The sequence below is a fragment of the Copadichromis virginalis genome, linkage group LG7 (assembly GCF_057382275.1).
Source record: "Copadichromis virginalis isolate Kocher_CV1m ecotype Utaka linkage group LG7, C_Virginalis_male_GT1.1, whole genome shotgun sequence".
NCBI lineage: Eukaryota > Metazoa > Chordata > Actinopteri > Cichliformes > Cichlidae > Copadichromis > Copadichromis virginalis.
In genome coordinates, this window is record NC_140624.1 from 6,155,446 (window position 1) to 6,167,801 (window position 12,356).

At 39.7% G+C, this 12,356-nt stretch overlaps 1 protein-coding gene across 1 annotated transcript in view; it reads left to right on the plus strand.

The window, feature by feature from the left end:
• Positions 1-12,356, plus strand: part of b4galnt4a (beta-1,4-N-acetyl-galactosaminyl transferase 4a) — a 160,665-nt gene that overhangs the window by 51,124 nt on the left and 97,185 nt on the right. Inside the window, exon 2 of the mRNA XM_085461382.1 lies at positions 5,419-5,531. Coding sequence (XP_085317508.1) covers positions 5,419-5,531 — 113 coding nt within the window. The remainder of the gene's footprint in view (positions 1-5,418; positions 5,532-12,356) is intronic.

Genomic DNA, 12,356 nt, shown 5'->3' on the forward strand with positions numbered 1-12,356 from the left:
GCGTGTTGTTCTAAAGTGCATTTAAAACAAGGGAGAGCATGGTGCTGCTGCCAGAGAGCAGCAGGTGTTAGCACGGCCCCTACCGAGAACCCTCAATGTCTACATGGATTTAAAATTGAGAGGTGGGCACTGGCGCCAGAGGTAGGTTTGAGTACACAGACCGTCCACTGGATGCCGTTAACGTGCCCACTCTCAAGGCCCAATATATATATGTGTGTGTGTTATGAGAGTGTAAGTAATGTGGATGTCTAAGTTGTGAGATAAAATTGAGGCACAGGTGGCCAGAAGGGGACAGGGCCCCCCCCCTGTCCCCTTCCCCTGTGCAGGGGATGTCTCCCCTGCACCCTGGTGACACACCCGCACCCCAAGGACCATTTAAGCTAAATTGTTTAATGTGTTCTTAAATAATAAACAATATTTGGACCTTAGTAGCTGAAATGTACAAATCTGACATATTTGTACCCAAACTGAATATTTTGTAATTGTTGCTGTGTTGTTGTTCAGTGTTTTGTGCTCTGAATGACAGACCACTTTCTAATATGATAATAGCACAAATAAAGCAATGAGCAGATTTGCTGATATGTTCAAAATTTTAGTACTTATCACTAAATACTTTTACTATTATCTGACATTGTACAGAAAAATATTGCAGCAGTAATGAACTACAGTTATTTTTAACCCCCTTTTTGACACTGTAATTTCCATTTGTAACCATAAGTCATTTAATATATTCCTTTCCTGCTTTGGCTCTGTTGCCAGTCCCGTGTTAACACAGAGTATGCTTAACTGCGCAAGTTGAAAGGAGACCATGTAGGAGCCGCTCTAGAGATGACACTGGCAAATAAATTGTGATAATGACGCTTGGCGTTCTTCATGAACCACTGTGAGCTGGCATGTTTGACTGCGTGCTGTTATTTGCTATTATTTCTTCCTGTTTACCAGAGGGACTTGAGCATAGAACAGATCCTGGGGGGCTCCCACATAGATTATTAGTTAATTTGTTTTGACTTGGCTTTTTCATATCTGTTTAAACTAAACTTGTCCTACTTAACCAGCTCTGTTTTATTTTTCTTCTCCATAATGTTGGATTTTTTATTTTTATTTTTTCCTCTTTCTCATTTCATTGCATAGCCTGTAGCTCCTGCTACACTCGCTCCTCTGATTCTGTGATTAGTATTCTGCTGTATCACCATTCTGTCTATCACTTAACATACAGTGGAGCACCACCTCGAAGTGAAACCCAGTGTAGTCAGTCCTGTTAGAAGATGAAAGGAGATGCAGACAATGCTTGCACGTTTGCACACACACGCAAATGCATGCATATATGCACAAACACAGTAAAGTACAGGCATACATTTAAATTGGCACACGTACAGCCCTGATGAGAGCTCTGACAGCTGCAGTTCACTAAAAAGGCATAGAGTTTAGAATAGCTTTACTTTTAAAAGGGCAGCCAGGCAAGGTGAATTTATTACTTACTTCTCAAAAGAAGAAGATGCTCGAAGAACACCCCCCCCCCCCCCCCCCCCCCCCAACACACACACTTCCTTGTCTCTATCCACAGATTGTGCCCACGTCAACCTTTGGATAACACTTCTGTTTATTGTGATTTTCGATATACCCCGCAAAAGATCTAATCTGCAAAGTGCTCCAAAAGCTATTCACTATCTGTGTCCTCTGGAGGTTGAAGAAGTTGCTCTGCACCATCTTATCTTCACAGTAAATAGTGCTCCTGTTTTAGAAGTGGGGGGGAAATGAACTGATTAGGCAGAACACAAGAAACGAGAGAGGTGGCTCCTCAAGGATTAGTATTCTGCTTGGTCTCCTGCTGGTGGCAGAGCGCACAGTCAATTGGCTTCCATTAACCTGCCAGTCGGCTCTTCATTACTTCATTAGAGCCGGCATCGAGGCTTGAAGTCCCGTCACAGTTCAGCCACTTGCTAGCAGCGCCATACTGTGGCTTTTGCACATTTCATCATGGTCTGCTTGTGCTGTCCGTCTGCACATCCTGTTCTTTCGGTCTTTTTAAAGTTGTAGTTGGTGCACAACCACTGAAGGAGTGCAGGCTGGTTACATAGGAGAATACGTGTCCCAGTTTACTACAGTGCCATTTGATTTGGTCATCAAATCACTTCTTTCCAGCAGAGACTATTATTTATGAGTCATTCTCCAGAGCCGTGCAGAACCACATGTCGTCACTTGGTTTATATGCTAAGAAAGGAACTCGCACCCATGCAGCGTTACATTTGCATTACTGTCTCCATTTTTAGAGTATTAAAGCGTGCTGAGGGACTTGTTGGTAATGAATGTTTGAACATTTGTCCACAAAAACACACACGCACGTGCACACTAACTAAAACACACACACAGAAAAGTACTTGCTATTCTCATTATCTTCACTTTTTTTTGTATTGTTGAAGAGTTGATTGAATTAATTAGTTTAAAAACTATCTTCTCCTTTTTTTTCAGTATTTCCAAACATTTCAATCTTAAAAGTGACCCCAAAGGATTTAAGTGTAATTATAATGTAACAAATATCAGCATAAATTTAATTTCCACTTTCCTTTTCATTTGATAGGGCTGTTCTTGTAGGGATATGGACATTATCGTGAAGATACACTATTTTTTTTAGATAAATATTCTTCTCAAATTTTAAAAGACATTGCTTCAGAGGCTGGAAGATGAATCATTTTTCATGAGAAAGTTTGCTTTCTCATGTTGGTCACCTGCTTTCTGACACCTGCTTTCCATTTTCTTTCTTTGTAACTCTAATGCCGTTAATCTTTTCTCTGTTTATTGTTGGCATTCAGAAAAGCTGTAATGGATTTGGTCTGTTTGACTGTACTGCTTTGATATTTATTTTGCATGCAAATCACGATTTATTGAAATCAGCTTTGGATGGGTTTTTTTTTTTCCCTTTCTGGTTGCTCTTCGTTGTGGGGTTTGAAACTATCTCACTCAGCTTCAAAGATGATTTTTTTTTTTTTGTTGTTGTTGTTGTTTAATTTTTATAATAATTTCTGTATTCACATTCACATTTAAGGTGATCACTTACATAAATGATGCAAGACAAGGAAAAAAGTGTCTTGGTGCAGTGCCTACTCTTAATAGTCTCAGATAAATGGTTACAGAAAGATATGCTGCCAGTTGACTCATGCAGTGACTCACACACTGTTTACTCAGAAGAGGAACGAAAATACATTTCAAAATGAAGAGCTGGATAAATGATCAAGAAATGATATTTTGTTTTTTCATTGGAGTGATTTTTGGGTAACTTGCTATACTTTATTTACAATGCCGCATGACGTCTTGGCATTTTAATATCGCAGCCTTCTAAATCATTCTAAGGCACACGCCCCACCAGGGAAATGCGCATTCATAACATCTGACAAGTTATAGTGCTGGAAGTTGAAGTGTCCTTCTATTTTTGACTCCACAATGTAGGGCTCGAAGTGAGATGAGGTTTAGCGTAGCTGCTCTTTGCTCTTTGATCTGGTGGAGCTTTGATAGACCCCGGAGGCTGTACTTAGGCTGTCCATATCGACTTCTACTGTGGGGTGATGGCTTTCGTAGCACAATTCGTGTGGCTCAAGTGGCTGTTTGAGACATGAAAATGGCACTTACAGGTTCCTCCGCTTCCACTAGTTGTTATTGTGTTATTGTCCGTTTTGTGGAAGTGTCTCTTTTATTTAATTATTAGTTATAAAATCATTTTCGGCACACTTCATTCTAGAGGGGAACACAATCACGGAGAGAAAGATGGGAATAGAGTTTATTTAAGGAAAGTCGTTGTGAACATGGTAATTTTCTCCAGTGCTTCATTTGTTCCACAAAAAGATGATAATTTTTCAGATCAAAGTGTATTTTTATTACAGTTGTGTAGAATCAGTGAGATTGCGGAGGGAATGAACAGAGACAGGCAGGATGATTTCCAAACAAATGAGGAAAACAAACCGTCTGCAGATATTACGTTTGCTCGAGACTTTGATAGGATGCAGGACAAGCTGAATTAGAGAGATGAAAACTTTTACTTTTGCGACATTTTATTTATTCTGTCTGTTTTCGGCTTGGATTGCTTTTTGACAGTAGTTCAATTGTTCCCTTCCGTTTCTGTACATGAATGAGGAGAATGAGCACAAGTATACCTCTCTGTTTTTCCCTTTCGCATCCAATTCAGCCCACTCAGACTCATTGTTAAGGGGACATATTGGAAAACTATTAGCTCTCATTATGCTTTATGACCACCCGCTCTCCCCATTCTGTCTTTTAATCACATTCCATCCCTTGTGTGCATGTGCGCACATTCTTGTGTGTGTGTGTGTGTGTGTGTGTGTGTGTGTGTGTGTGTGTGTGTGTGTGTGTATATACGCCGCAGCTACAGCAGCCAGGCGGACAGTAATGAACCACTTTCACTGTAATGCAATCGAGGCCCCTCCTTCTCCCATTTTATTGGCAAGTCAATTGCAGTGGCGCCACCTTTTATGGCAGCCCATCCAGGCTGCAGAAGTGTTGTGCATTCATGTACCATGTCAGCCAAATGGGATCAAGTCCAGGGCAATACAAATAAAATGAGATTGGACTGAATTGGGTATGGATTCTCTTTATTTATTTATTTATTTATTTTTATATGAAGTCCTCATAGATGTGAAAACCTTTAGAGGAAACCTTATAGTATCCATTTGGTCCTTGTAACTCCAAATAACCAGGCTCTCATAAAGTGCTAAATATCTTGTAACTTCTCTGTATTGAGTCGTGCGGTGCGATCATCCGTGGCAACGCGTGTGTATGCATGTGCACGTGTTACTGGCAGAGAAATGGCAATTTTGAACATATGCTCTGTGACAGACACACAAAAGCTGACACACACTCATACACACGTGTAATGAGTAGTTTTAAGTTCCAATTGTTCGCTCCTGGCCAAGGCAACTGTCATCATTGTGCAGCAAAACTCCCATAATCCATCGGTGGCATGACCGCAGTCTAGCTTTCCCAGCAAAAGCTATTCTCTCTATCTCTCCGTTTGTCGATCTCTTGCTTTTTTTTTTTTTTCCTTCTCCCCCCCTCCATTTTCATTCCCCCTGCTTCACATTTCCCCTCTGGACTCGGTTTTATTCTTCCCTCTTGTCTCCTTTCGCTTTTCCAATTACAATTTTTTTTCACACTTAATCTGCCTTTCTCTGGGAACTTTTATCTGGGGTTGATGACAGTGGAGAGGCTGAGTTGGAAGAAAAAAGGGTGATAGCTTCAAATTATTGTTGACGACAGTGATGATGACGGTGATGATAATGAGAGAAATCTGAATGACAATGATGCCATTAATGATGATTAAAGTGGAAATGTGAATGACAATAACCTGAAAATTGGGATAATAGCGGTCGCTGTCTTTCTAAGCAATATCCATGTTTCCCCTTGGTCCAGATGGAGAGAGACAGACGGAGGGGACCGACGCCAGCCGAAAGAGGGACACTCGCTCCTCAGCCGGACACCACAAGAGCGAGGACACCAGCGACAGCAGGGAGGACGATGCGGGAGTGAGTGTTTCTTTCTTAATGCCTTTCCTATTTTCTGTGTTACCACTCAAGAGTGAATATTAATTTGATGCCCATGACTAATCACATGCTCCCTACCCGGCCCACATCATTTTGACTAAGCAGCAATGTGGATCGTTGCTTATGTGCAGGGGGCTCAGGTAGTCCTGTTCATGCACCTACTGCTTATTACATGTTTTATTCTGCAAGAGTCCAGTGCTACAAAGCCCGCCCATTATAATTAAAAACATTAAACATAATTAAACAGGACAATCAGCTTACAGGTAAAGATGTCCATGAAACTGGCTAATGTTGAAGATGAAACAATAAAGGCGTCTGTCATCAGATTTTATTGTTTAGAAAGTTTTCTTTTTTTACTCCAGCCCATCTCCAGCTTAGCCTCCTGACCCCACCCACTGCAGTGAATTTTAATAATGTTTCCAGCTCTGGGAGGCCACAGCTCAAATTAGATTGTGAATACATTATGCAATCTAACCTCCTCTTCGAGCATTTATTTCTCTGATAGTTTTCACGCAGAGAGATGTGAAATTAGTCTGAGTTATTTTCAATGGCAAAATATAAGACAGAGTTGGACCACAGCCAGGGATCATTAGCACTTGGTACATGCAGCAGTAAGCCGCAGAGATAATCTGACACTTAAGCTCATATTTAGTCTTTTTTTCCCTTTACTTCAAGTCTTATTTAGAGGAAAGTAGAGCAATTTTAGACAATTTCATTTATTTTAGATAATTTTCAGCTGTACGGGACCTCCGGGGTAGACTTCCTCCAGCTGTGTGTTGAAATGACAAACCAGTTTGTTTTTTTCCCATGTGCAGTCCAAATGAGGACTATTATCAAAAATCCTCTTAAAAAACTCTTGCTGTGAAAATAAATGTGATAAACTGTTGTCATTACAACCCCGTTCTCCAAATATGTACCCATCGTGGTACTATTTACAATGTGAATTGAAGTTTTTGCGGAGTGATTACAAAGAAAAAATATTTTGATAATTTCTCCATGGAAAGCAGCTTCTGCGTTGTACTTTCTGCTGCTTACTTTGGGTGATTTGGTCTTTAGAGATTGAAAACCATCTGGGGACTTACAGAATTGAGAACATTTATGGAGTCATAAAACTACCATGTAATAGTTTCTCTTTTCTCACAGCAACTGCAACAAGGTTGTGTTTGTTTGTTTTAGCAGCACTGTGCAGAAGTCTCGAACCGCCCTTTCTTTATGGTTTGCTTGGAACATGGGAAATGGGTGCAGTGATTTATTGAGACGCAAACACAAATTGAAAAATGGTATATAAGGATAAAATAAAGTTTTTACAATTCTAACAAGGTCAAAGTCAATATTAGTCAATACTTCAACAAAGTCTTGTGAAACTTTCTTGCAATTTCTTTTTTTCGTGTAATTCGGCATACCTCAGGCTTTTCTCCGTGTTACCCTCCCTTAATCATGGCATATCCACTCATCCAGTTTCCTTATTTTTTTAAGGACGCACTACACATCATGTTGAGATAGCCCAAGTTTTTTTTGCTATTTTTGCTAAAAGCCATTAGCTATTAGTACCTTGTTGGTGCAAAAACACAATTTTTATTCCTGGGTTTTCTTTGTTGGAATGTCAAAGAAACTAGAGCAATTTACGTGTTTCTGCAACAGGCTGCAACAGTAACAAAGTGCCTCAGATACTATTTAAAATTGGTTCTTTCTCTGTTTTGTGGAGACACAACAGTGGTTCAGAACTTGAGTTAGTTGCCTTTTTGTGCTTGAATGAGCAGATCAGTATAAAGTGGCTTAATATCTCCCCCCAAAAAGTAAATCACTCCTGAAGGACTTTCAGAAAGCCTGACAAACTGTTACTAAAGATCACCTTAAAAAATTACAGGAAAGTCTGGCTCCTTATAGTAGAAACAAAATAATCAGAAATGGGAGGTGACTCAAAAGTTTTTTTTTTGTTTTTTTTTTAGCTGTAAAAACGAACATTTAATACTCAGAGGAGTCACCGTTTGTCATCTAGCCTTAAGGCAGGCAATTTATTATTAATATCTTCTTCAAAATCTCAGCTGACCAGGTTTACACACCATCACTTGCCACTCATGTTGACAGCCCGTCTACCTTGAAGCAGTATCTTGCCTGAGGCTCAGATATCTATAAAACTACTGGAAGTGCTAAAGGATCAGCTCACTCTTTGAAGGCGGATATGCAGTAATTAAATACTCACTGACTGTGTTGAATGTTTTATGCCAGAAGAGGTATAAACCCTTGAAAAGCAGATGATATAGACATATGTAGCTTAATCTGGTGTACTAACTTTTAACTGCCTGAAATGAAATCACCAGATTTTGTAAAATGTTACAGCAAATATACAACATATTGAAGTGTGGAGGTAAAAATAAGAAATATTAATGCATTTCTCCATATTTCATTAAAACCGGTGTGTGTGTGTGTGTGTGTGTGTGTGTGTGTGTGTGTCTTACATGTGCGAGGATGGACTTGTGAGGCTCTACAAGGATACAGATACATAAATAATACATGATAACAAGAAGAAGAAACCATAATAATAAAGGCAAACAGATGAAACAAGGGAACAAATCAATAAAGCTATACTTAATTATGGAATAGAAAGTAGAATTTGGGATAATAATAAAGGATGATATTGCTTCAGGAGCTGGGAAACTGTAGTAGAATAGAAACACTGTGCACTCTGTGGATTGACACTGATGTCATATCCTATGAATATGTCAGAGCTAAAGCAGCTCTGTAATCTAAATTTCTCCCACATGTTATGCCAGTGTGCTCTGTAGTTACCAGAAATGCTGATTTTAGGTTATTGTTGCAGAAGGAGTTTCAACCAAGAGTTTTTCAGACATATTAAAAATATTAAACTTCAAGTTAAAATCCACATTGTTAAAACATTGCTGTGCAACTGTCGACTAGCTGAGGGCCCCGGCCATAAGAACAGGACGATGTATCTCGCTCTGTAAAATGCAGTCGTCTTCAAAATCGTTTTAAGGGAAGACTTTAGAAAATGTGCTTGCACCGATAAGAGTAGTGAAGGGAAGCCGGCAGGCTTTTTCTGAACCGCCTTCCTCTAAACTCTAAACCTTCTTGATGGTGTTAGGGTTTCTCTTTTATAATAGTTAAATGAAAGCAGCTCTCAGAGTGAGTCAGTCTTGTCCGCTGAAGCTCAAAAATTCAGCTACACTGTAAGCGTTTTGCTGAAGTCACCAAAATGTTTAAGAAAGTTTATGGCACGCTCTTCATGAATTTTAATAGTGCCACTTTGTCATATGTCCCCTAATTGACAGGTGATAGATTTGGTTTGCTTCAAATAATGATTACTTAAATTGAACGGTGTTCATACTTTGACTGTAAACATGCCCTAAATCATCACAACTGCAATATAAGAGATAGGAATGGCCCGCTGCTGGAGGTGCTTATTTGGATTTACGATCTGTGCCGTACAGGAGCTCCATTTATGGTTATCTATAACACCTCTTTGTTTGTAGCAAGCATTATTTTCTCCTTTCAAGTGTTTGTGTGTGTGTGTGCACCTGTGTTTGTGTGTGTGCATGTTAACATGGCTCACCCGTACGACTTTCCTGTTGGGCTCTATAACCGCATTTCTCTTCATTATAAATTTACATGACCGTTTAGCCGCTCTTTGTTCCAGCAGTGCTTGACCTGTGTGTGTGTGTGTGTGTGTGTGTGTGTGTGTGTGTGTGTGTGTGTGTGTGTGTGTGTGCGCATGCGTGTGTGTGTGCGCATGCGTGTGTGTGTGTGCATCAAAGATGCCAGTGCTTCTTATTCAGCACTGGCATCTTTGAGGAATATCTAAAGCAGCATAGCTGACACCTTCAGTTCATGTTACGCTGCTCCACTGTGAACACTTCCCTATTTAGATAATGTCACTGCCAAAGGTCAAACCTGTAGTTCGTGTTTCAAGGCCTGGTAGTCAAAGCTGAGTGTGTCTGTCTGTGTGTGTGTTGGTGCGAGAGAGAGGAAGGTGTAGTGTGTTTAAAAAAGAAAAACAAAAAAAACTGTAATATGGGTCATAGGCATATGGGTCTTTTCTCTTTTGTTTACCTCTCCTGTTCAGCTTTTCTAATGTTTAGTGCTGCACTAATAGCTCACTAAAGCTGCCATTTCAGAAGTTTCAAACAATAAAATGAAATGGCTTGGATGAAAACAGAGAAAATCCCTTAAGGCTTTATGCACTCAAGATTAATAGACAACCTAAACCAAAATAGAATGACCTTATTGCAATTGGGCAGTGTTTTAGAGGCAGGTTCTCACAGCAGAGCCATATAGAAGTGTATTTTTTTCAAACAGATAAGAGGTAGATAGATGAAGCTCAGTGGCATCATAGATATTAGTGAGTGTTAGTGTAAAAAGTAAGCTGCAGTCCTCACACGGGCCTTGTAAATGCGTTCTGTGCTTCTCTTGGTTGCTGTCAGATGCATCGAGAGAGTGGTGGCACGGAGGAAACACAGAAAGTGTTTATCTGGACTTTTTAAGGGCAAGTATATAAGGATGGGATGAAGAATACGCTGAAGAAGAGGACAGATAAGACGTGTGTCTAGAGACGTGTAAAGATGAGGAGTATCAAAGTACCATCTGATCTGAGAAGCAAATGTTTGCACCTTTTTTTAAAAAAAAAAAAAGTACATTCTTCCCTGTAAATCAATAATAATGAAAAATCTGTTTCAATAGTTGTCTGTCATGATTGGAAATTATAGAAACTAAGTCAGGGTGTTTTTTTTTAAAAAAAATGAAAGATATAATATCTTCCCAGCCACCTGCTTTTACCTATAATGAATGTATCCACTGTCACAAACTGCCTGTAGTTGTATATTTGCAGCCTCCAGGTGGTTGCCTTGCTTTTTTTTAGAATGAGAATGAGGTTACATAAAGGATGTTTTTTTTTTTTTTCCTCTTTGCCATTTGGTGCATACATATTCCAATGTAGAGTATATGGACATGTGGGCGTTGAATGGTGGGTGTGTATGAATGTGTATGTTGTTAAAATGAACAAGATATAGATTCGGTGCCCTGCCTCCTGCTATTCCTGTCACTGGCAGATTGCTTTTATGGGCCCACCCCTTCATCTCTTGTACCTGATAAGAAGGGAAGGGAAGTGCTGAGGCTTCATAAGAAATTAAGAGACTAAAGGAGAAAAAAGAGACGCATTAGCGATGAGCAGATTGGATTGGTATGAAAGTAAATGAATATTTGAGTCACATGCTTGCCATTGATGTTAGATACAGAATACCACAATACTGAAATTTACTTTTGCAGTAATGGTATTTCTGATGGTATGAAATACACACAAAATGCAATATAACAGCAGAAACCTGGGAGAGCTCCTCCCGTGGAGTCGCTTTAATTTAGTTTCTGTGTGTTGCTGCTGCACATACAGTAGCCATTATGTAAATATGTGAAATACAGATATTATATGTTATTGTACTCCCTATCTATACGTTCTAGGATTGTACTGAATGATTTCTGTGATGATACCAATATTTTATTATACTGTAATTTATTAATGTATTGATTACACACCCACATCGTGTCTAAAAACAAACACAACTTTCCCGCTGTCCCTGTTGTGAGAAAGTTCACTTCCAACAAGTAAATATAGCTTACAGTTAGATTACATTGGCTATGTATTATCTTTTCAACCACCAATTGCTCATGAAAAGTTGCAAAACGGAACTCAAAATTACCTTTCATAGTCCGGGGGGGGGGGGGGGGGGGTGTAATACTGGAAGCAATTCACTCAAGTATATTGCTTGCCCTTGTCAGTTGGCCACATGCAGACATTCAACACTGCATGTACCTGCTCTGTCACAACCAGATGTCACTTAGTTGTTTAATTATTACTGAATCAATTAACAGCTGGTGGTGCCTTATCTGAGTGCACATGAAGGTTTTAGAATTTACACTGCGTGTGTAATATGGCCAAAGTCCATCCACCAGGTGGTTTAACCCACACTTTGATTTTTGCTTTATAACTTTTTCTTAAGAATGCTGATCATTAAGTTAACAAAAAAAAAGTTCACTTTAAACAAACTGATGATGGATTCATTCACCCTTTCCCTTTATTTAATGACTAAAGAGACAGCAAGGTGACAAACGTAATTCAGCTCAATGACACTGTATTCAGTGTAACCTGCTCTGCCTGTCAAAGCAGAGACTGTTTGGTAGTCACAAGCTGGAAGTCAAGAGGGTCTACCAGTCTTCAGTGAGGAGTGTCAAAAGTTATTTTTTTGTAACAGTTTAAATGGTAAATCAGAAAGACACCACAAAAATATCAGGTCTGTAAAAATATCATGCACTCTTGCTATGCAAACAATGCACTGTCAAACACACACACACACTTTCACAAAGGGCAGGCCAACAACTCTTAGAACGCTTCCCCAGATTTTAATAAGACAGTGAGCCGTAAAAGGCCAGTTAACCAAGGTAAAGGCCTGCAAATGAGGTCATAGAGGAAAGAAAGGGAGGATGAGTGCGAGTAGATATTTCATGGGAGTGTTGAGATAAAGGGCTGCACCATTGTCTTTCACCTGACGGAGATTTTAATCATAGTGGCAATTTTACAGCGGCCCATAAACTGCAGCAGCCAGGCCTCATTGTTAACCTCCAATTGCTTTCAGGGCTGTAAATACGGCTGCCTTACATTGCTCTGGCCTTGCCGATGGTTTATGGGAGATGGGATGGAGGTGGTGATGGCAGTAGGAGACTTCCCGGAGAATAATGAGGAGCAGAGAGCATAGACTGACTAGTAAATAAACATATTCGATCATCAGTGACACTCAGCAC